Below are 26,103 nucleotides of genomic sequence, written 5' to 3'. Positions count from 1 at the left end.
TAGTGCCTCTGTTATTTAGAGAAACCCTAGTACTTTTGTACCTGGTTTGCAGAAAAGGGAACATCATTGCCTTTAACACCCTCTTCCTGGTGCCTCACTCTTCTTGTACTAAGGTGTTTTGTTTTGTTTTGTTTTTTTCCTTCACAACTAAAGCTATCATGAGTTAACTTTGTAACATGTGTCACAGAATCAAATGTTTTTCTGCAAAAGAAATTTCATTTTAATAAATATGTGGTAGGATCCTTCGATCCTATTGAGGAGGGTGATGAATTTTGTCCCATATCTGTTTTTTCAATTTTTTCTCTTTTAATTGACATACAATAATTATACATTTTTATGGGCAATAATAAATCAGTATATTTATGTATAATGAACAAATTAGGGTAATTAGCATTTATATCTCCTTAAGTGCTTATTTTTCCTGCATGGAAACTTTGAATTACTTTCTTCTAGTTATTTATAAACATATATAATAAATTGTTGTGAACAATCCCTACGGTGCTATAGCACACTTGAACTTACCTTGTATCGTACTTTGGGTCATCCTCCATTGCCTTTCCCAGGCCATTAGCAGTGAGTGGGACCAGAAGTAGAGCAGCCAGGACTTTAACCAGCACCTGTATGGCATGCTAGCATCACAGGTAGTGGCTTTACCAAATACACCATAATTCTGGCCCCTTGATGAAAATAATTTTGACCTCAAAGTCAAATTGAAAGTCCTCAGGATCTCCAGGGATCCCAAGTAGACCAAAAATCCAAATAAAGAGACACAACCGAGCACAATGCCATGATTTTCACTGTGCCATTTTGAGATGATTTCATTTTATCTCTCTTTATTTACTTGAAAGGCAGAATGACAAAGAGACAAAAGTAGAGGGAGAGAGAATGAGAGATCTTCTGTCTATGGGTTTAATTCCCAAATGGCTGAAATGGCTAGGGCTGGGCCAGCTTGAAGCCAGGAGTCAGGAACTGCATCTCGGTCTTCCATGTAGATGGTAGGGGCCCCAAACACTTGGACCATTATCTGTTATATTCCCAGGTGCATTTACAGAGAATTGAATTGGAAGTGGAGCATCCAGACTCAAAACTAGCACACCAGTATGGGATGCAGGCATTGCAGGTGGTGGCTTAACCCATTGTGCCAAAACGCTGGCCCCTTGGCTAGTGACATTTTAAACAGCACGTATGTTTTGTGGTTATTCTTTAGGAATTTGTATTGTAGGCTTTTTGGTTCCAAATGTAGTGTCAAATTGTCTGCTTATAATCCATCTGAAAGGCAGTGTGAAATGAAATAATGAACTTTTAAGATCATTTCATTTTTCATTGATATCCTAATGATTTGGTTTTATTCTTTTAGAAATCCTACTGGTTTGGGAATCCAGTCAAAAAGATGGAAGAAGATACTGAACTTTCAAGTTTTGTGGAAAATGAATATTTTGAAGCTGAACCTGTTGGTTTGGTGGCTGGTATCCAGATCCACCATTTACGTAAGGTATTGTTTCACAGGTCTCTTTCTGAATAATAATAAAAGTTAACCTACAGTATAAATGAAATGTTTGTCCTATCTGTAACTCTACTCTTATGTTATTAAAGGTGTTCATCAGCATGTGTAATAGCTTTGAGAAGATAATAATGAAATATATGAAAACAAAATAAAAATCTATGTGTTTCCTTTCTTCTTTCTTCAAAATAGAATTCAGCTTTGTAGATGATAATGGTCTCTTCTATGATTCTCCCATGATCAGAGGTAGAATCTATAACTGTGATGATTAGATATGTAAATATTAATTTCCATTCTCTGTTTGGTTTTATTTGATCTACAAGCTGTGCATTAGACTTTTTGACTGAATTCTCTTTTATCCAAGTGTTTGGAAAGGAGGTTTTATAAATTCCATTTTACCTGGATTAACTGCAGGCATGTATTATTCAGGTAATCCATATGTCTTCTGGCATTCTCTTGCTACTGTAGGAGCTACTTAAGCTTAAATCTAGCCTTTAATTTCACAATTTGTGGAAGTTAAAATCATTTTTTCAGTTTCCACTATATATATATGAAGGAGAGGATTTTTTTATGTTGTTTGTTTTTCCCTGCCTCTAACAGATTGCATTCTGATTCTGATTTGAACATAGAAAGCCAGATAGGAAAATTAGGCTTCTCACTAGTGTTTTTAGGAAATAAAATTTTTTGAATATTTTAAAGTTTTAATATAGATTGGAACTTAATGGAATTTTATCAAAGAGCATATGTGATTATTTCCCCAGATTTACTCACCGATATCTTCTTGTTTCTCCACTTATACTTTACTCCAAGATTGCTCTTGAGACTTTCTCTGATTAAAAGCAGTTAGTTCACCACTTCCTAGGTCTTTCCCTCAAACCTCAGTATTGAGACACATACAGTGTTCAGTAGAACAAAAATCTTTCATGTACTCATAATTTATTTATTCATTCAACAAATTTAACTAGTTTCCAGAAGCTAATTGGTACTAGGCATACAGTTACAAACAAGGCAGGTAAAATTCTTATTTTAAAGGAAATGTAGGCAGGTACCAGTTAGTGCTATTTCTGCTTCCAAATAGATTTGAGAAGGTCATGGCAGCCTATCAATAAAAATTGGGAAAAAAAACCTAGAGGTAAATGGATAAATTATTTCTGTCAAACAGCTATAGAAATAATAAGGACTAGATTATCTTTTTTGTATGCTCAAAACATTGTAAGTTTTATTAATATAGTGATTACTATATAATGATTAATTTGCTATTTTAGATTCATATCAACTGTATTCATAAAGAATTAACAACTTTCTTGGCTACATTTATAAAATGCTGGTCATTTTCTTTTTTATATGCATTTTGTGATTCTTATTTTAATTTAATATTTTTGTAAAGAAGTTTCTCAAGGCTCTTATAATACTTAAAATTTAGACATTTGGGAATTTATATTAAAGTGGATTTAAGTGGCTTATGCTTGTATTAAAGAATTGTAGATAACTGAATGCATCTACCACATTGTCAAATTGAGCATCAGGTAATGCAAGAGGTTATTTTATTTATAATTATTCAAAGGATGTCTGAGTCCACAGGTCTTTCATTTTACTTATCTCAGATTTTTTTCTACAATAATAATTTAGATTGAAGCTGAAAAATGTTCACTAAAATTTTGTTTTGATGCAAATTAAAGATGACAAGGTATGATCTGAGATAGCAAAGTGTATGCTGGATACATAAACTGAACCTTAAATAAGGCATTTCAAATCAAGCCTATTTTTATGTATTTCTTTTTTAAAATGTTTATTTATTTTAAAATTTTATGTAAGGTATACAAATGTCATGTATTTCCTATATACAGATTGAAGAACATAGTAATACTTCCCACCCTACCCTCCCTCCTGCACATGCTCCTACCTTTCCTCCTCTTCCCTCTCCTATTCCCATTGTTAATTTTACAAAGATCTATTTTCAGTTAACTTTATACTAAACAAATACTATGAAGAAACACTATTCCTCAACAGTCGAGAAAAGTGCTATTGGCGCCGTGGCTCACTAGGCTATTCCTCCCACCCCGGGTTCTAGTCCCGGTCGGGGCGCAGGGTTCTGTCCCGGTTGCTCCTCTTCCAGTCCAGCTCTCTGCTGTGGCCTGGGAGTGCAGTGGAGGATGGCCCAAGTCCTTGGGTCCTGCACCTGCATGGGAGACCAGTAGAAGCACCTGGCTCCTGGCTTTGGATCCGCACAGCGCGCTGGCTGTAGCAGCCACTTGTGGGGTGAACCAAATGGAAAAAAGGAAGACCTTTCTCTCTGTCTCTCTGTCTCTCTCACTGTCTAACTCTACCTGTCAATAAATAAATAAATAAATAAATAAAATCATCAATTCTCAAAATGTCAATTTTATTCCTGTAGATGACCTTTCAGGTACTCTATTGGTTACCACAAATCAGGGATGATGTGGTATTTGTCTTTTTGGTATTGGCTTTTTTCATTAAGTCTAATGGTTTCCAGTTGCATTCATTTTGTTGAAAATGATAGGATTTCATTTATTTTTTAACTGCTGTGTAGTATTCCATAATGTGTATATATACCAGAATGTGTATTCTGCAACTATGGGATAAAAAGTTCTATAGTTATCTGTTAGGTGCATTTGGTCTGCAGTGTTTATTAGCTCTGTTGTTTCTTTGTTGATATTCTGTCTAGTTGATCCGTCCAATGATGAAAACTGGGTGTTGAAGTCTTCCATTACTAATGTATTGGAGTCTATGTCTCCCTTTAGATCCATTAACATTTGTTTTAAATAGCCAGACACCCTGGAATTGGTTGCATATACATTTATTATAGTCATATCTTCCTATTGAATTGAAAATTACATAATGCCTTTCTTTTTCTCTTTTAACAGTTTTTGCATTTAATTCCGTTTTGTCTGATATTATTAGGAGGGCAACACCTGCTTGTTTCTGCTTTCTGTCAGCATGGAATATCGTTTTCCATCCTTTCACTTTCAGTCTATGTGTGTCTTTGTTGGTGAGATGTATTTCTTGTAGGCAGCAAATAAATGGCTCTTGTTTTTCTAAATACATTCAGCGAGTCTGTGTCTTTTAATTGGAGAATTTAGGTTACTATTGATAGATAACGACTTGGCTCTACCAATTTTCCATAAATATTCCTATTGTTTACTTTGTATTTACTTTGTACTTTTACCGGGAGATTTTTCTGCCTTCACCTTCTTTCATAATGATGACTATCGTTTTGTGTTTCTGTGTGTTGCACATACTTAAGCATCTTTTTTAAGGCTAGAATAATGGTGACAAATTCTTTCAATTTTTGTTTCTTCAGGAAGGTCTTTATTACAACTTCATAAATGAGAACTTTTTAGGTACAATAATCTGGGTTGATACTTTTTTTCTCTTTTAAGACTTGGACTATGTCTCTCCGTTCTTTCCTAGCCTGTGGAGTTTCTGATGAAAAGTTAGCTGTGAGTCTAATTGGAGACCCTCTGAAAGTAATCTGACATCTTTTTTCCTTGTACATTTTAGAATCTTTATGTTTTACTGTTGAAAGTTTAACTACAATGTGTCATGATGCCGATATTTTGTGATCATATACTAGGAGTTCTGTATGCTTCCTGTATTGACATACCTTTCTTTCTCCAAACTGGGTAAATTTTCTGTGAATAATTCACTGAATAGAACTTCTAACCCGTTGTCTTTTTCCACACCTTCAGGAACTCCTAAGACCTGTATGTTGGGGTCTTTTTAACAGTGTTTTTAATTTTTTCTAATTGTTTCTTCTTCTTTATTCTTTCTTCCTTCTCCTTCTCCTTATCATTTCCATCTCTGTCTCCGTCTCCGTCTTATTTTTTTGGTCTGTCTGAAAAATTTCCAAATATTGCTCTTCTAGCTCAGATATTCTTTCTTCTGCTTCACCAAGTCTGTTGTTAAGGCTTTCCACTGTAGTTTTTATCTGACCTATTGGATCTTCATTTCTAATATTTCATTTTGATTTCTCTTTAAAAATCTCAATTTCAGTGGAAAAATTTTCACTCATGTCATGTATGGATTACTTTGTGTATTTGCTTCTCATTGCTTCTGAGTAATCCTATGATTAATCTTTTGAATTCTGTTTCAGACATTTCATCCATCTCTTCATCTTCACATTCTAATATTGAAGTGTTGTGTTCCTTAGTGTGAGGTCATGTTATCTTCCTTGTTCTTGTTTCTTGAATTTCTGCACTTTTTAGGTTGTGGAGATACTTGTTGGTTTTTTTTTTTTTCCCTCTGATGGCTTTTATCTTTGAAGTATACCTCTCTGGCTTAGGGGAATGTCTACTCTTTCAGCGCATATCTAGAGGTATGTGCTGGGTGTGGCCAGGGAACTATGGTCAGGATGACACACCAAGTTGGACATGGTATATCTCCTCTTATTAACAGAATAGGGGGTATAGTCACCTGTTTTGGTGTAATCACACTCTTTCCTCCTCTCTTCCAAGGTGAAAATTGCCTGGGTGTTAGCCCTCAGTGGATGCAATGCTCATCTGCACTTCTGCATGAACTGCACAAAGGATCTGTGAAGTCCTCATAGTAAACATGGATCCCACTACAGTAACCATCTCCAGGCAATCAGGAGCTCTGAGCATGTGAAGCTGCACACAATGATTTCTCACAGACCCAGCTGTACCTAGTGCCCTCTCCTGCAGTCACAGAGTTCCCATAGTCTCAGCACACAGGGCTCCCACAGTCTGCCAGCATCGCAGGTAGAGGCTTAACCACTATGCCACAAAGCCAGCCCCAAAACTATTTTTAAGAGGGGAAAATGGGGCTATTGGGTCTACACAGAAGACTGGCATGAATCAATGTATCTAATCTCATGATTTATGCTAAACATTTGTTGTGTTAGAGTCAACAAAATCTAGCTTACCATTATAAAGCATGAGATCTCTTTAATTTTGTATTTATTCATTAGTGTTTAATTTTAAAAATTTTAGATTTACATGAAATATATGTACATTTATATGTACATTTTTCAACAGATACACATGGTATAAACCAATCATACCATCATATTAGCCCTTTTTATAATTTTTATTTATTCAAGATGAACAGATTTCACATTTGTTACTAGCCCCCTCCTTTTTTTTTTTTTTTTTAAAGATTTATTTATTTACTTGAAACTTAAAGTTACAGAGAGGAAGAAAGATCTTCTAGCAGCAGGAGCTTCATCCAGGTCTCCCATGTGGATGGCAGGAGCCCAAACAACTTAAGTCGTCTTCTCCTGCTTTCCTAGGGTGTTAACAGGGTGCTGAGTGCAGGGGCCCAAAGACTTAGGCCATCTTACACTGCTTTCCCATATGCATTAGAAGGGAGCTGGGTCAGAAGTAGAGCAGGTAGGACTAGAATCAGTGCTCATATGGGATGCCGGCGCTGCAGCTACTGCTTAACTCACTGCTCCACAGTGCCAGCCCCAGGTTTGTTTTTTTCTTTCTTTTTTTTTTTTTAATACAAAATGCTTGGCACAAATGAAAAATAGAACTAGACATGTGAAGAGGTAGAAAATATTGAATGGTAACTAAGAGTGAGAATACATAATAGAAGATTTTCATGTATAAAATGATCTAGACATTGGAATTAGCAAAGATTAAAAAAGAAGTAAGAAGGCCAGCATTATTGTATAGTTGGTTAAGCCACTCCTTGCAGTGCTGGCATCCCACATTGGAGTACCAGTTCAATCCCAGCTACTCTGCTCCCAATCCAGCTTCCTGCTGATGACCTGGGAAGGCAGCAGAAGATGGTCAAAGTACTTGGACTCCTGCCACCCATGTGAGAGACCAGGGTGGAGTTCCTGGCTCCTGAATTCAACCTGGTCCAGAACTGGCTGTTGCAACAGGTAAATATCCACCCTACCCCACCCCCGGCCACCATCCATGCCCCATCTCTCTCTCTCTCCCTCTCTGTTTCTATGCCTTTCAGATAAATAAATAAATGCATAAATAAATAATCTAGTGCAAACAGCTCCAACTGAGGAATTATTCCAAATAGTTAAGAAATTGATACCAGTCACTTCTTGGCCTTTGGCTAATATCAAGAGTAGAAATTGATACCAAAAATTGCAGGATCATGATAGGAAAATAAAATTCATTGACCAAAGTGCCTCATGAATATAAATGCAAAAGCCCTAAATGAAAGTTTAACAAATTGAATTTATCAATATGTAAGAAGGATGTTATAGGGTGAGTAATGGAATATATGTCAGTAACATGAAGTTTGCTCACCATTTGAATTATGATCAGTGTAATTCACCACCTTAAAAGATGGTGGGCATTTGGCATGACGATTAAGATGTCACTTGGATAGCTGTATCCCATTTGGAGTGTCTGGGTTCAACTCTCAGCTCTTCTTCTGATTCCAGCTTCCTGCTAATGTGCGCCCTGAGAGGCAGCAGTGATGGCTCAAGTAGTTGAATCCCTACCACCCATCTGCAGGACTGGATTAGAATTCTTGGCTCCCAGTTTTGGCCGTGACCAGCACTGGCTGTTGCAGGCGTTTGAGGAGTGAATCAGTGGATGAAAGTTTCTCCCATCCCCATCCCATATCTCTGCCTTCAAATATTTTTTAGAAAAATAGACATGAGGCCGGCACCGCGGCTCACTAGGCTAATCCTCCACCTTGCGGCGCCGGCACTTCAGGTTCTAGTCCCGGTCGGGGTGCCGGATTCTGTCCCGGTTGCCCCTCTTCCAGGCCAGCTCTCTGCTGTGGCCAGGGAGTGCAGTGGAGGATGGCCCAAATACTTGGGCCCTGCACCCCATGGGAGACCAGGATAAGTACCTGGCTCCTGCCATCGGATCAGCGCGGTGCGCCGGCCGCAGCGCGCTGGCCATGGCGGCCATTGGAGGGTGAACCAACGGCAAAGGAAGACCTTTCTCTCTGTCTCTCTCTCTCTCACTGTCCACTCTGCCTGTAAAAAAAAAAAAAAAAAGAAAAAGAAAAAGAAAAATAAAGACATGAAAGTGAAAAAGGGGAAGAATCATGTGGACATTTCATTAGATGCAAAAAATACATAACATATATAATATATAGTTAAATATACATTCCTGATTTTTATATAAACTTGTGAATGAAGATTGACTCGGAATCTCTTTTTATGTTAAGAAATGAATAACATAAAACTTACCATTCTAACCATTTTAATGTTTACAGTTCAATGGCATATAGTACATTAACAATGCTTTTCAAGCATCACTGCCATCTTCTTTCAGAATATTTTAATAATTTGAACAGGAAAGACCAAGCCCATTTAAGCAGTCACTGACCATTTCTCCCTTCCTCCTGCCCTCAGAAACTATTAGTCTGCTTCCAGTCTCTATAAATTTCTCTGCTCTGGACATTTTATATAAATGGGATAATATATGGCTTTTTGTAGTTAAACACTCTTTTCACTTAGTTAATGTTCTCAAGGTTTATTTTTTTTTAAATTTATTTATTTATTTGAAAGTCAGAGTTATTCAGAGAAAGAAGGAGAGACAGAGAAAGAGATAGAGGTCTTCCATCCGATGGTTCACTCTCCAAATGGCTGCAGTGGCCGGAGCTGTGCCGATCCGAAGGCAGGAGCCAGGATCTTCCCCCGGGTCTCCTACGTGCATATTTAAAATGCCAATTTTTCATTGGATTGTTTTTGCTTTGGTTGTTGAATTGTGATATTTCATTTATGTGCTTTAAAATTTATTTTTTGTTTAAGAAATTAGGACATGTAAGAATTATATGTATTAATAGGGTAGCATGTGATGCTTCATTACGTTGTATGCTCTCTAATAAGGGAAATATATCTTTTCTCAAACATTTAAATTTCTTTATTATAAAAACATCCAAAATCCTATCTTTTGGTTTATTGTTTTTATAGAGAAACATACAGGACATTAATATTATCTTTAGTCACCCTATTGTGCAGTAGAACCCCATAACTTCTATCTAACTATAATTTTAGCACCTGTTAATCAAAAGCTGGAGAGGGGAGAGTTGTAATATTCGTTATATGTTCTTGACACTTGACCATTATCAAATATATGATTTGCAGATATTTCCTCACATTCTGTAGGTTGAGTTTTCTCTCTACATGACCATTTTGATGAAGTCCTGTTCATCTGTATTTACTTTCATTGATTGTGCTTTTGGTGTCATAGCTATGAATCCATTGACAAGTTCAAGTCTGAATTTATTTTTAATGTTTATCCTACGTGGTGTTTTCTGAAATTCTCAGATTTCTAATAGGTCTCTATCATTAATCTTGTTGATTTTCGTCAATTTTTCCTTCTAGAATTTTTCTGTCATGAGAGAAGGAGTCTTGTCTGTCTTGTTTATAAATGTATTCATGTTACCTTACACAATATGTAGTACATAGTAGATATTCAACACATTTGTTAAATAATGAATGAATTGATTGGTAGTGATCAGTGACTGATGACTTCTAGTATGAGAGAGAGAGAGAGAATGGGGAGAGGAGAGAGAGAAATGTCTAAGGTAAGTATGCTTCTAGTTCTAATTTATACATCTAGGTAGATATTGGTGCCACTCATGGAGATAAGAACATAGTAGGAGGTACACATTTTCAGATCTTGAGTGCTTATTGGACAACCAAGTATAATGGATTTCCAGAAGACAATTCTGCAATGTTGGAGAGAGACATTGACTGGAGTAGATTATGGCATTATTAGCGTCAACACAGTAATTGGAACAAAAGGAGACCAGATAAGATTGTTCAGGGGGTATTTGTAGACCAACTTTGAGGGTCTACCTAAATATTGCTTCAAAGTATTGCTTAAAAATTTATCACCTTTATGCTTTGATTTTCTCCACTCTTGAAACTAATGATCTGTTTCCCCCCTTTCTCTGGATACATGATAAGTTACAAGCAATAGTATTAGTTAAAAAGTTATTATTTTTTAAATTCTTTTCCACAGGAATTCAAATTACATAAGACTACCTTTGTAGCAATAAAAGACTTGACTTTGAATTTTTATGAGGGCCAGATCACTGTTCTTCTAGGACCTAATGGAGCAGGAAAGACTACTACATTATCCATTCTCACAGGTACAAATTTGGGAATGTGTATACTCTTGATATTGACGTCATTGCCATTTAAGTGATATATGTATTTGTTGATTAATCTCATTTCCTAAAGTAAAATCTATAAGACTTGAAAATTGAGTCTATTTGTATATCTTGGTTCCATCAAACTTCTCACTTCTTAGCATGCCATCCTTATTAATCAGTGTAAAGGCTCTCTCTTCCTTTTAATTTTAATTTATTTATTCCATTATTTATTCATTTTTTCTTTTCTCATTCCCCCATTCTCCTCTCATTCATAGCAAATGATTATCATTTGTTTGATGTGCACTGTTTCATTGTATAATATATAATTCTTAAATGAATACATATTTTTATTTATTAAGAAAATTTCAAACATGTATCTAAATTGAAGGGATTTTCAGTGAATATCCATATAACCACAAATTTGGTTCTACCATTTTAATATTTTACTATACTTGTAATATATCTGTCAACTCAATTTTTAGACATTTCAGTTAATTTTGGATATAAATATGCTTTATCTTAAATAGTTTGCTACGCATATCATATATTCATTAGAACTTTCCTTTGGACATAAAATTTTGTTATAATTAAATGCTTAAATTTCTAATCTTTGATTATGCATATATATATGTGTGTGTGTGTGTGTGTGTGTGTTATCCAGTCATCCACTAAGATAGAGAATTTCGTAATCCCAGAAAATTGCCACTTTCTTTTTGGAAGTTTAAGAATGATTTGCATTAAAATGAATTTTTTTTAATTTTTGAGAGAATTCACTAGTGAAGCCATTTGGCTCAAGGATTTTCTATTTTGGAAATATTTTGATTACTAGTGCAATATTTTTACTTGTTATAAGCCTCTAAAATATTTTCTAACTTTTTTTTTTACTTCTGTAAGATCTCTACTGATGTCCCGTTTTCTTCTGATTTTAGTATTTTGAGTTCTCTCATTTTTTTCCTCATTAGTATAGCTAAAGTTTGTCCATTGTGTTGATTTTCTCCACTCTTGAAGCTAATAATCTAGATTCCCTACTTTTTTAAATCCAGAAATCTTTTATCATTCCCAACCCTTTCAGTCTCTAGTAATCAACATTCTGTATTCAGATTGAGATTTTTTTTAAAAATTTATCTCTTGCATATAAGGGAGAACATGTATTTTATCTCTGTTTAAATCTTTATTGCTTCCTTCCTCTACTAGCTTTGAATTTGGTTGACTGTTCATTTTCTAGTTCCTTACTATAAAGATGGGGTATTTGATCTTAGTGCAGGTGTTTCATTATATAAATTCTCTCTGAGCAATTCTTTACCTGAATCCAATGAATTATGTAATATTTTGTTTACATTGTCATTTTATTAAAGTATTTCCTGATTTGCTTTTAATTTATTCTTTGTTTTTAAATTTCTACATATTTGTGTTTTTCTCATTTTCTTCTTTTTTTTTATTTAATGAATATAAATTTCCAAAGTACGGCTTATGGATTACAATGGCTTCCCCCCCATAACGTCCCTCCCACCCTCCCCTCTCCCACTCCCTCTCCCCTTCCATTCACATCAAGATTCATTTTCGATTCTCTTTATATACAGAAGATCAGTTTAGCATACATTAAGTAAAGATTTCAACAGTTTGCTCCCACACAGAAACATAAAGTAAAAAATAATAGATGATTTTTTAAATGATGATGAAATCAGATCAGACCTATTGTCATGTTTAATCCCACTGAGAGTCAAGTTGGGGATTGATAATTTCTTTTTTTTAACAGAAGATCAGTTTAGTATACATTAAGTAAAAATTTCAACAGTTTGCACCCACATAGAAACACAAAGTGAAATATACTGTTTGAGTACTCGTTATAGCATTAAATCTCAATGTACAGCACATTAAGGACAGAGATCCTACATGAGGAGTAAGTGCACAGTGACTCCTATTGTTGACTTTACAAATTGACACTCTTGTTTATGGCATCAGTAATCTCCTTATGCTCCAGTCATGAGTTTCCAAGGCTATGGAAGCCTTTTGAGTTCTCTGACTCTTACCTTGTTTAGATAAGGTCATAGTCAAAGTGGAGGTTCTCTCCTCCCTTCAGAGAAAGGTACCTCCTTCTTTGAAGACCTGTTCTTTCCACTGGGATCTCACTCACAGAGATCTTTCATTTAGGTTTGTTGTTGTTGTGGTGGTGGTTTTTTGTTGTTGTTGTTGTTGTTTGCCAGAGTGTCTTGGCTTTCCATGCCTGAAATACTCTCATGGGCTTTTCAGCCAGATCCGAATGCCTTTAGGGCTGATTCTGAGGCCAGAGTGCTGTTTAGGACATCTGCCATTCTATTTCTCATTTTCTTCTATTATTGATTTCTAGGTTCATTCCATTGTAATTGCAGGAGATACTTTGTATGATCTCAATTATTTTAAAATTATTGAAACTCATTTTGTGGCCTAACATAAGTTCTGTCCTGAAGAATGCTCCATATTCATTTGTTAATTCCATCCTGCTGTGGATGACTTTTTTTTTTAAAAAATATTTATTTATTTAAAAGGTAGCAAGGAGAGACAGGGAGAGAGGTCTTCCATCTGCTGGTTCACTCCACAAATGACCACAATGGTCAGTGCTGTGCCAGGCTGAAGCCAGGAGCTAGGAGCTTCTTCCAGGTCTCTTCCATGGTGCAGAGGCCCAGGTACTTGAGCCATCTTCCTCTGCTTTCTCAGGAGCATTATCAGGGAGCTGGATCAGAAGTGAGGCAGTTGGGACTTGAACTGGTGCCCATATGGGATTCCGGCACTATAGGCCATGGCTTTAATCTGCTGTGTCACAGCACTGGCCCTATAACATGTTCTATATATCTTTTGGTATAGTTGGACTAAAGTATTGTTCAGGTTCTCTATTCCTAATGCATGGTTCTCCAGGGAGACAGAGACAACAGGGTATGACATATGTAAGAGTGGATCTGTTATACCTAATCACATGATTATGGCAACTGAGAAATCCTATGGCTGGCCATCTTCAAGGTAGAGAACTGGAATGCCAGTAGCATGGCTCATTCCAAATCCAAAGTCCTCAGATTCTGGAAAGCTAATGTAACAACTCACTCTCAGACTGAAAGCTTCGTGACCCAAAGGGTTACTGGTACAAGTCCAGAGTCTAAATTCCAGTTAGCGTGATATTCTGATGTCCCAGAGAGAAAAAGCACTCACAGAAGAGAACAATTCATCTTCTGTGTTCACCTTAGGCCCTATAGGATGATGCATACCTACATTGAGTGTGAGTCTTTATCACCTAGTATACTCAGATTCACATGAAACACCCTCACAAGCACATCCCAAATAATGCTTTTCCAAGATTCTAGGTGTTTCTTAGTCCAGTAAATTTAATTATTACACCTAAAATTATTTATTACAATCTTTAGTTTTCCATAATTGTTGAAAGTGTAATGTTGAAATGGACAACTATTATTGTAGGACTGAATATTTCTTTCTCAAGTCCTTTATGTTTTGTTTCATATGTCTGATGCCTATTATTAGATATGTTTACCTATATCTGTGTCTCTATCTACATATGTTTATCTAATTACTGTTGCCATAGCTTCTTGATGGATTGAATTTTTTATCAATATGTATTATCCTTATAAAATATCTTTGCCTGATATCACCATAGTCACCAGTTCTCTTTGTTAACCTTTTTGCCAGACTTCTTCTACAGGAGATATTAGTAATTTTGGGGAGTAATCCTTTTTCAAGGCCACTATGAACTTAAAGTACTAATGAACAGTATGTTGTTGAATTTCCTCACTGAAGGTAAATATCTTCTTCTTAATTCTAGGTTTCTATCTTCCTACCAGAGGAAAAATCTATATTAGTGGATATGACATCTCAAAAGACATGGTTCAAGTCAGGAAAAACTTGGGCTTGTGTCCCCAGTATGACCTATTGTTTCCAAATATGACAGTGTCAGAACATCTTCTTTTCTACTGTGTGGTGAGCCAGATATATATATTTTTTTTTTCCTTTCACCCACTCTTTTTTAAAAATTTTATTATTTATTTATTTGAAAATCAGAGTTAACAGAGAGAGAAGGACAGAGAAAGAAAGAGGTCTTTCATCCGCTGGTTTACTCCCAGTTGGCCACAATCGCTGGAGCTGTGCTGATCTGAAGTCAGGAGCCAGGAGCTTCCTCTGGGTCTCCCATGTGTCCCTCACTCTTTTCACATATTTCAGGCAGTGTGACCAAGGATTAGTATTCTTACTTTTATTAAAATATTTCTGAAGCATTATTCTTTAATCTTCAATAAAGGAGAAAAGAAACAGCTTACATCTAGTTAGCCATATAAGAAAAGTTCTTTCTTGAGGGGTATTTTAAAAATTTTGATTTTAATTAATTTTTAACATTCAATATGAATTTATACATACAAGTCTAAGAGCATAATGATATTACCTTCTTCCCTCCATTTCTCCCACCCTCCTATCTTCTGCCTTTCTTTCTGTCTCTTTTATTTTTTAGTCTTTGAGATGGCGTATTTTAAATCTACTTTTCAGTAAAAAGGCCTACTACTTCACTGAATAAGAAGTTTAACAAATAAAGGCAAAAAAGATCCTAGTTTAGTGTTGAAAGTTTGACTACAATGTGTCATGGTGAAGATCTTTTCTGGGCATGTCTACTAGGAGTTCTGTTTGCTTCCTGTATTTGGGTGTACCTTCCATCAAATTAGGGAAGTTTTCTATAATTATTTCACTAAATGGGCCTTCTATTAATTCTTCATTCATTCAATCCATTCTCTTTTTCACACCTTCAGGTTCTCCTGAGACCCGTATGTTTGGTTGTTTGATAGTATCCCATAAATCTAACACTATAGCACTATTTCTAGTTTTTCTAAATTTTTTTTTTGGTCATACCAAGATGTTTCCAAAGATTTTTCTTCTAGCTCACATATTCTTTCTTCTGTTTCACCAAATCTGTTGTTAAGGCTTTCCACTGTATTTGTTATTTGACATATTAAATTATTCACTTCTAATGTTTTAGTTTTCTCTTCAAAATCTCTAACTCATGGGAGAATTTTTCACCCATATCTTGTACAGATTTTCTTAATTCATGGAGTTGCTTCTTATTGCTTCTGGGTAATCCTATGATCATTCTGTTGCATTCCTTTTCAGGCATTTCATTGATCTCTTTGTCTTCACTTTCTAATATTGAAGAGTTATTTTGTTCCTTGGGAGAGATGTTGACTTCTTTGTTCTTGTTTCTTGTATTTCTGTGTTTATTTTTAGGTATTTGTGTAAACACTTATTGATTTTCTCCACTGATGGCTTGTATCTTTGAACATTGCCTTTGTGGCTTAGTGGAGTGTCTGCTCCTTCAGTGAATACCCAGAAGTGTATGTTGGATGGAGCTAAGGAACTCTGCTCAGTGTTCAAGGGTAGGGTGAGAATCCGGGGTGACTCCCAAGTTAGTCATGGTAATTTCTTCTGTTGTCAGCAGGGGGGAAGAGTGTGATCAGGAGTTTTGGTGTAATCACACCCTCACCTCTCTTCCAAGGTGAACAATGCCTGAGGTTAGCATACAGTAGGTATAACCCTAATCCATGCTGTCGCATGAACCACAGAAAGGATCTTTGCAGTCCGTAGTATGAGGATAGATTCCACTGCAATGATCCATTCCAGGCAATCAGGGAGCTGTGAGCCTCTGATGCCAGACACATGATTGCCCATGACCAAGCTACACCCCACACCCCATCATACAGTTACAGGATTCCAACAGTCACAGTATACAAGGTTCCCACAGTCAGGCTTTGAAGAGGATCCCTCTGTCTCACAAGCCTGTCCCATCCTAAGAGAGAGGATAGTCATTTGCAGCTGCCTATGGGTGCTCTGCCTTGGCATTTTGAGCCCTGGAATCTGATAGGTTGAGAGGATGGGGGAACTTCATGATCTTAAGTGGGTACCCAGCCCTCTGTCAACCCTCCCAGCCAGACTCAAAGTCAATGGGAAATGTGTTTTTTTCTTTGTGGTTAAATCTCCTGGTTGCACATGTGAGAGCTACCACAGACTCTTCTTGGGTCAAGATGGCACCTTCTCCCTGCTGGTTGCCGGGTACCCTTGTAGGAGGTTGGGGAGAAAGAAATGTGCTTTTTCCTCACTGGATTAAAGGGTACCCTGCCCCATGGTAGGGCTCCAGGCCCAACACAAATTTAGTGTGGTCTGCAAAGTTCTCCCTCATGCAACATCCCCAGTGGCATGGGCTGCCGCAGTCTGCCCTCACCTTGCTCTAGAACCTGGTGTTCTCTCAGCTCCTAGCTGCAGGAGTTGTGTGTGGTGTGCCCATTCACTGCTTGCATGTCCACAGTTTCCACAGTACTCCATGGTATTCCTTTTATTTCGGTAGAGTTTCCACTGCAAACTTCTCTACAACTTTCCCCTGGGAGTACACTTCCTCTGCTTTTCTTATGCTATTTTCCCTTAGTCAGAATCATCACATCTTTTCCTTATTCAGCTTTCTTGAAATCTAGGAAATGTTCTCTTATGAGAATTTTTTAAGGGTAAAGTTGGAAGTACCATGTAAACACTGGCTTCTCTTTTTAGATAAAAGGAGTACCTCCACAGAGGCGTTCTGTAGAAATTAACAAAATGCTGACTTCTTTTGGCCTGCTACACAAACGTGATGAATTTTCAAAGTCTCTCAGTGGAGGAATGAAACGCAAACTCTCTATTATTATTGCACTTATAGGGGGCTCCAAGGTAAATAACAAATTAGAATGAGTTCCTGTTCCAGCTGATGTATCAAGTACAGTGGATACCAACACGAGTGCTGACATGAATTTGTAGACGAGAAAATTCCCAAATGAAAATCAGAGGGATTTCCTGTTCCTGACCTTTCCTAGCTGATATAATGTGGCCATGTTTTTTTTTTAAGATTTATTTATCTACTTGAAAAGCAGAGATATAGAGAGTCAGAGTAAGAGAGAGGGAGGGAGGGAAGGAGGGAGGGAGAGAGAGAGAGAGAGAGAGAGAGAGAGAGAGAGAGAGAGAGAAAGATCTTCCATCTGCTAATTCACTCCACAAATGGCCACAACTGCTTTAGCTGAGCTGATCCAAAGCCAGGATCCAGGAGCTTCTTCAGGGTGTCCCACGTGGGTGCAGCGGCCCAAGGACTTGGGCCATCTTCTACTGCATTCCCAGGCGAAAGCAGAGAGCTGGATTGTAAATGGAACAGCCTAAACATGAACCACCACCCATATGGAATACTGGTGCTGCAGGCTGGGGCTTTCACCTGCTGTGCCACAGTGCCATGGGTTTTACCGTGTTCTTAATGCTAGTATAGTCTACAATTTGTATTTTATATTAAATATGCCCCATGAAAAAAATTATCCCATAAGTAGCATAGTGTGAGTTAAGTATATCTGAAAGCTGTTCTTGGTCTTTAGGTAGTGATACTTGATGAGCCAACATCTGGCATGGATCCAGTCTCAAGGAGAAGCACCTGGAATGTCCTTCAGCAGTTTAAAGAGGATCGAACCATCTTACTGACCACTCATCACATGGATGAAGCTGACGTCCTGGGTGACCGCATTGCCATCATGGTCAAAGGGACCCTGCAGTGTTGTGGCTCCTCCATTTTCCTGAAAAAAAGATATGGTGCCTTAATATTATTCTTCTAATATAATTCTCATAATTTTTTTCTATATACATTCAGTGGATCTCTGTGTCCTATTGCATTAGGTCCACTATTTAAATTGAATGCATGGCTCTTTGTAATTCGTGTACTCTAGAATGATGATAAAAAGTGTAGTATAGTTAATATATAAGCCAACAAACGTCGTTGTTTGTTATTATTATCAGGTATTATGTTCTATAAATAACTGTATGTGGTATACTTTTCTATGACTGGCAGTGAGTGTAGTAAGTTTATTTATACCAGCATCACCACAAGCATGTGAACAATGAATTACACTGTGACATCAGTGGATGAAAGGAGTTTTTCAGTTCCATTATAAAATGATGAGACCACCATTATATATGCAGTCCATAATTGACTGAAGTTGTTATGCAGCACTTGATTATACTTAGAGAGATGAAATGAAGGAAATCCAAACAAGATATAAAACAAAAGTATTCAACAGTTTTAAGTTCTGGTAGATTATGAAACCAGCTTACTGCAAAGCTTTAACAGAGTTAGAAACTGAAACTGATGATAATTTGAAGCTCATTTGCTATTAAACATATTCATGATGGCTCTTTTTTTTTTTTTTTTTTTTTTTGACAGGCAGAGTGGACAGTGAGAGAGAGAGAGACAGAGAGAAAGGTCTTCCTTTGCCGTTGGTTCACCCTCCAATGGCCGCTGCGGCCGGCGCGCTGCGGCCGGCGCGCTGCGGCCGGCGCACCACGATGATCCGATGGCAGGAGCCAGGTACTTCTCCTGGTCTCCCATGGGGTGCAGGGCCCAAGCACTTGGGCCATCCTCCACTGCACTCCCTGGCCACAGCAGAGAGCTGGCCTGGAAGAGGGGCAACCGGGACAGAATCCGGCACGCTGACCAGGACTAGAACCCGGTGTTCCGGCGCCGCAAGGCGGAGGATTAGCCTAGTGAGCCGTGGTGCCGGCCCATGATGGCTCTTAAAAATAGAAATTTTATCAGGCAAGAGACTGTTGTTTTTCTTAGAGGGATAGATTATATATTTAATCAGAATAGATTGCATTAAAACATTTTTAATTAAAATTTTTAACTGGGAACGTTAGTGGCCAGCAACATGGATGAATTTATATATATGAAACCCAAACATGGATGGTAAGCTAGGACTAGAGATAATGACTTCAATTGCTTCTCAGCCTTTTGGCTAAGATCAAGTGAGATAATTATTTCACCATTCAGTATTTTCTAGCACTTTATATGTTAATTGTATTCATTAACCTGAATATGTATTAATGAAAAAGTAATACAGTTTTATATATTAGGTCTCTTCTCACACATACTAAACTTTAGCCCTGTTAACTAGGATCTTCCTGGTTATTTTAACCTTTAACTCTTCCTTTCTTTAGTCATTATTTAGGCATCAGCAGCTTATTGCATCTTGTTCTCTGATGACATGTAAATTTAACAGTGTGGTGAGCATAATTCAAATCTCAGTTAACTGCCTACAATTCTGCACAAAGAAGAAATTTTTTTAAAAAATTTAAAAATGAGGGTACAGGAAAATTGAATGACTTCCTGTGCCATAATTAAATAGAAGAGCATCAGAAAAATTTTACTTTGCACATTGTGTGGGAACACCAAGGACAGCCTTGGTTTCAATAGCTTTTAAATGATGGACAAGTTATTCAACACTTTGGGTCTCACTTCTCTTTTTTTGCAAAATGAAATAATGATGTCTTCCTTGCTAGAAGCAGGTGACTGAGCCAGAGCAAGTATTTTTAAAAGATTTACTTATTTATTTGAAAGGCAGAGTTACAGAGAGGCATAGGCGGATAGAGAGAGGTCTTCCATCTGGTGGTTCACTCCCTAGATGGCTGCAATGGCTGGAGTTGAGCGGATCCAAAGCCAGGATCCAGGAGCTTCTTCCAGGTCTCCCATGTGGATGCAGTGGCCCAAGGATTTGGGCCATCCTCTACTGCTTTCCTAGGCCATAGCAGAAAGCCAGATCAGAAGTGGAGTAGCTGGGACTTGAACTGGCGTCCATATGGGATGCCAGCACTGCAGGTGGCAGCTTTACCAGCTATGCCACAGCACCGGTCCCCTAGAACAAGTATTGAGGCAACTTTTAATGCTTTCTAAGACTTACCTTTTTGTTTTCATAATCAAGGACAGAACTATGAGAGCTATATTTTGAACTTTATAATGGACTTTTTTTTCAATCTGAGAATTTTTTCTATATTTTCAAAATGTAGAATAAACTCTATTAGCTGCCTCACTTCCAAGAGACCTTTTTTAGTAGCACCTTTCCAGTGAGTCCTTTCCTGGCTCATATCCAAAGTTTCAGCACTTCAACACCATTGTTTCATAATGCCCTTCCCTAGACTGTTACCTTTTTTCTCGTAGACACTGACACTATGTAGTGCACTATACATTTTATTAATTATTTTCTGTTACCTGGTTTTTCTCACTGAAATATAAATTATTGTTTTTTTTTTTTCAAAAATAACTATTTATTTATTTGAAAGAGTTGCAGATAGAGAGGACGAGACAGAGAAATCTTCCATCTGCTGATTTACTTCCCAGATGGCTACAGTGATCAGGGCTGGGCCAGGCCAAAGCCAGGAGCCAGGAGCCAGGAGCCAGGAGCCAGGAACTTCCTCCAGGTCTCCCATGTGGGTAGCAGGAACCCAAACACCTGTGCCATCTTCCACTGCAGGGAACTGGATCAGACATGGAGCACCTGGGACATGAACCAGAGCCCATATGGTATGCTGGTATTGCCGGCAGCAGCTTTACCTGCTACTCCACAATGCTGTCCCCAGTCATGATTTTTAGCTTTTTGGCTAACTGCTATGTCCTTAGACATTCTTATATATTCTGTATCTAAAATAGTGCCTGGCTTATAGTAGATATGCAATAAATATAAGTTGAACGAATTAATTAATGCTTATTACTGTCCTCCTAGCTCCCAGATTGCAGTTTCATAGGAAGGGAGATTAAATAACAGAAGGCTTTTCTGTAGTTCTCTAAATTTGCTTACATAACATGTATTATTATCCATGGATGCCCCCCCCACACACACCTTTTTTCCCCTGTCTGAATGACCTTCATTGGTTACAACATGAAAGAGGGACAGCTCCACTTTTGATGGCCTCTTCAGACTTGATCACCACCCTCTAAAAAACCATCCCTGCATTCTTAGAGTAGCATTTGGAAGCTCTTTGAATGCACCTCCTTGGATTTTAGGCAGATAACTGTGACACACCACACTTTCTTCCCTGTACACCTGGGGAACTTGAACCATGGGACCAAGAATGGTTTCCAAAGAGTATAAGAAATTCAAAACTGCTTAATTTGGTCTTCTAAATGGATCTTTTCAGGTGTGGGATACCACTTAGTCATAGTGAAAAAACTTGATTGTGATGTTAAGAGAGTCTCCAACTTGATTATTTATTATGTACCAACTGCCAGTTTGGAGAACGATGTTGCAGCTGAATTATCATTTCTACTACCGAAAGAGTATACACACAGGTATGGATATAGAAAATGCTAGATGAATGGTGTTAGGTAATCATAAATTATGCTTCCAGATTTCCTCGGGCTTGACAGTTAACTTATTCTAATTGTCCATTGACAAGTAGTCAGAAAATTTACTTCCTTTAGATTGCATTAATTGTACAGATGGCAGCCAATAGGGAAAACATTTGAAACCCATGCAGGTTTCATAGTGGGCATTTTATATGAACTTTTTAAAGACCTCTCATATGATGCTTTATTGGTATAAAATTCCTTCTTGGAAAGTAGCATCCAGTGAATTTTTTAACTTATTATTTTTTTCTTTCAGTTATTTTTAGTTGAAAAATAATTGGTGAATTTATAAATATACAGTGTAATGTTTTGATGTATGTTTACATTGTGGTTTTCTCTTCTTGTAATGACTTTGTTTTAGTTTTTGACACATAAGATCATATTATCTGCAAACAGGCATAATTTTACTTCTTCCCCAATTTGGATTCCTTTATTTCTTTTGCTTGCTTAATTGTTCTTTCCAGAACTTCCAGTACTATGTTGAATGCAAGTGAAAAAGTTGACATCCTTGTTTTATTACTGATTTTAAAAGAAAAGCTTTTGTCTTTCACCATTGAACATAGTGTTTTCTGTGGGCTTTTTATATATCACGTTTATTTTATTGATACACTTTCCTTCTATTCCTAGTTTGTTGAGTATATTTATCAAAAAAGTTGAAAATTGTCAGTTTTTTCTGCATCAATTGAAATGATAATTTTTTCTTTCATTCTAGAAATACTAGATATTACATTGCTATATTATGCATTACATATATTTTATATTACAATATTACATTGATATATTTTAGTAAATTGAACCATTGCTTCATTCCAAGAATAGGTCCCACTTAGCTGTTGTACTCTTTAATATGCTGTTGAATTCAGTTTGAAGTTACTTTGTTGAGCATTTTTGCATCAGTGTTCTTAAGGAACATTGGTCTGTACTTTTCTTTTCCTGTTTTTTGTATAAGGGTGATACAGGCTTCATTGAGTGAGCTGGAAAAATTCCTTCCTCTTTTAATCTGGGGAAAAATTGAGAAGATAGGCAGTTGTTCTTCTTTAATTATTTGGTAGGATTGACCAGTGTCACCAGGCTCAGAGCTTTTCTTTGTTAGAAAATTTTTTCATTACTGGTTTAATCTCCTTAATAGGTATATTTATTCTGATGTTGTATTTCTTTATAATTTAGTCTTGGTAGGTGGTGTTCCAAACCAAAGTTACAGAAATATTAAATTTTAGAACACTAATTTTAAAAATGTATTAATCTGTTAAATTATATAGATGACTTAAAAGTACAGTTACAGAATATTGTGGCATATACTAGTTTTTATAGCACTAGTTTTTTTATGTTTCCCTTTTTGGTTTTTCATACATTTTCAAGTTACTTTCCAATATCCTTCTATTTCAACTTGTAGGACTTTCTTGAGCATTTTTTTGCAAGTCAGGTCTAGTGTTATGAATTTGTTATCTTTTGTTGATTTGGAAATGTCTTATTCCCCCCACTCCCTGTTTTGAAGGGCAGTTTTTCCAGATGTAGGTTACTTGGATGATATTTTTTTTTTAATTTTAGCACTTGGAATATATCAACCTACTGCCTTCTGGCCTCCAAAGTTTCTGATAAGAAATCCAATAATCTTATTGAGGAGCCCTTGTGCGTGATGAATTGATTCTCTCTTGATGCTTTCAAGATTCTCTCTTTGTCTTTGGTTTTTTTTTTTTTTAATGTTTATTTATTTATTTGAAAGTCAGAGTTACACAGAAAGAGAAGGAGAGGCAGAGAGAGAGAGGTCTTCCATCCAATGGTTCACTCCCCAGTTGGCCACAACTGCTGGAGCTGGGCCAATCTGAAGCCAGGAGCTTCTTCCAGGCCTTCCAAATGGGTGCAGGGGCCCAAGGAGTAGGGCCATCTTCTATTGCTTTTCCAGACCATAGCAGAGAGCTGGATCAGAAGTAGAGCAGGCTGGCGCCGCAGCTCAATAGGCTAATCCTCCACGTTGCGGCGCCGGCACACCAAGTTCTAGTCCCGGTCGGGGCACCGGATTCTGTCCCGGTTGCCCCTCTTCCAGGCCAGCTCTCTGTTATGGCTCGGGAGTGCAGTGGAGGATGGCCCAAGTCCTTGGGCCCTGCACCCGCATGGGAGACCAGGGGAAGCACCTAGCTCCTGGCTTCGGATCAGTGCGATGTGGCCGCGGCAGCCACTGGAAAGTGAACCAATGGCAAAAAAAGGAAGACCTTTCTCTCTGTCTCTCTCTCTCTCCACTGTCCACTCTGCCTGTCAAAAAAAAAAAAAAAAAAAAAAAAAAGTGGAGCAGCCAGGACTTGAACCGAACCAGCACCCATATGGGCTGCTGGCACTGCAGGTGGCAGCTTTACCTGCTCCACCACAGCACCGGTCCCTGTCTTTGATTTTCAAAAATTCGATTATGTATCTTGGTATGAATATGTCTGAGTTCATCTTCCTTGAAAATCATTGTTTCTTTTTTTCTTTTTTTTTAATATTTATTTTATTTATTTGAAAGACAGAGTTGCAGAGAGAGGTAGAGCCAGAGAGAGAGAGAGAAAGAGGTCTTCCATCCTCTGGTGTACTCCCCAGATGACTGCAATGGCTGGAGCTGTGCAGATGCAAAGCCAGGAGCCAGGAGCTTCTTCCAGGTCTCCCATATGGGTGCAGGGGTCCAAGGCGGGCCATCTTCTATTGCTTTTCCAGGCCATAGCAGAGAGCTGGATTGGAAATGGAGTAGCTGGGACTTGAACCTGCGCCCATATGGGATGCCAGTGCTAAAGACCAGGGCTTTAACCCACTGTGCCACAGCACCAGCCTCTCATTGAGTCTCTAGTATGTTTATTTTCTTCAAATCTGAGGGAATTCTGGAGGCAGGGTCTCTTAAGAGAAGGTATCTCGAATTTCCCTATTAGCCTTGATGAGTCTAGTTTCTCATTTTTCCTGGGTATAATAGCCTTTCAATTTGCTTCCAAACTTTTCATAAAGAGAATTTATCCATGGGTTATTATTGAATAAATGTTTTCAAGAGGGCAAGAGGGTCCAGGTATTACTACTCTGCTGTCTTGCTGATGTCACTTTCCCATCATATTTTTGATTTTTAAATTGCTACCCATCTTTATGAATATAATAAAGTAGTAAAACAGGCACAGATACTCATTTGCTACATTTGGCAAATATTTACCATAGTCAGATATTTATGTACATGAATGTTCATGGCATCCTTATTTATTACAACACAGTAAATATAATAGTATATTTTTGGAATTATTTACAATGTTCATTTTATTTTAAAATATTTTTATCTATAGTTTTAAAGTGTTTTATCATTAAACATTAATTTTGGATTAAAATAATTATTTTAATAAGACAAACATGCAAATTGCCTATATATAAAATTATTCAAAATTACTGGATTTAAAAGAACAAAGTTAAGCTAAATATTCAAAATTATTTTGCTTATTAGGAAAAAAAATTAAATAATAGTAACCACTTGGTTTTTATGAGAGTGTCTTTTTAAAAAAGATTTATTTATTTATTTGAACAGAAGGAGAAAGGGAGAGATAGAGAAAGAGAGATCTTCCATCAACTGGTTCACTCCCCAAATGGCTGTAACAGCCAGTGATGTGCTACCCTCTGGCCAGGAGACTGGAATTCCATCCAGGTCTCCCACATCAGTGGCAGAGGCCCACGTACTTGGACTGTCTTCTGCTTTCCCAGCACATTACCTGGGGGCTGGATTGGAAGTGAAACAGTCCAGCACACTTATGGGATGCTGGCATTACAGGAAGTGGCTTAACCCACTGTGCCACAATGCTGGCCCTGAAACTGCCTTTTTATATTTGAGTACTAGTGGTGAGCAACTCCTGAATATAGTCATACTTTGATCATTTCGGGATCAAAATTACAGTCTAACCTCGTCCAATGCCAGCAGGTAATACCTTGTCACCCCATGTCAACAGGAAGTAGCTCTAAAGGCAGATCATTGACCCTCTACCCTTCCTGGACTTCTGGAACTAATGTAATCCTATACAACTCTTGCTTTATAAAAAAAACAAAAGGGGGGGGGATGTTAGTAAAATGGCGCAGTCTTATCTATGATGTGATCTACACCCCAACACCATCCTAGACTCTAACCGTTGCCATGGCTGGAAGCCAGGTGACCCCATGGCCAACCACCAGTGTCAGCCCCACCACCATCCTAATGGTATTCGCTGCTCCTACTTCCCTACCCACCCCTGGCAAAGATTTAAGAGGACCTATTCCTGAACATGTGGCTCTCTTTCTCTCTGTCTCCTGATCTCTCTTTTTCTGTCTCTCTCTCTTGATCTCTCTCTTATGTTCTTCTCCCTCTTTTCCT

At 37.5% G+C, this 26,103-nt stretch overlaps 1 protein-coding gene across 10 annotated transcripts in view; it reads left to right on the top strand.

The window, feature by feature from the left end:
• The window catches only part of LOC100352755 (phospholipid-transporting ATPase ABCA3), a 183,092-nt gene that overhangs the window by 70,067 nt on the left and 86,922 nt on the right, over nt 1-26,103 (top strand). For all 10 annotated transcript variants that reach the window (XM_070064644.1, XM_070064647.1, XM_070064645.1 and 7 more), the window contains 6 exons: nt 1,358-1,492; nt 10,438-10,567; nt 14,376-14,530; nt 17,129-17,284; nt 17,971-18,181; nt 21,557-21,707. In XM_070064644.1, the coding sequence (XP_069920745.1) occupies nt 1,358-1,492; nt 10,438-10,567; nt 14,376-14,530; nt 17,129-17,284; nt 17,971-18,181; nt 21,557-21,707 (938 nt within the window). The remainder of the gene's footprint in view (nt 1-1,357; nt 1,493-10,437; nt 10,568-14,375; nt 14,531-17,128; nt 17,285-17,970; nt 18,182-21,556; nt 21,708-26,103) is intronic.

This window comes from Oryctolagus cuniculus, chromosome 19, assembly GCF_964237555.1.
Source record: "Oryctolagus cuniculus chromosome 19, mOryCun1.1, whole genome shotgun sequence".
In the NCBI taxonomy this organism is placed as follows: domain Eukaryota; kingdom Metazoa; phylum Chordata; class Mammalia; order Lagomorpha; family Leporidae; genus Oryctolagus; species Oryctolagus cuniculus.
Note: the sequence above shows the minus strand (reverse complement) of the source record. Positions and strands in the feature narration are given on the sequence as shown.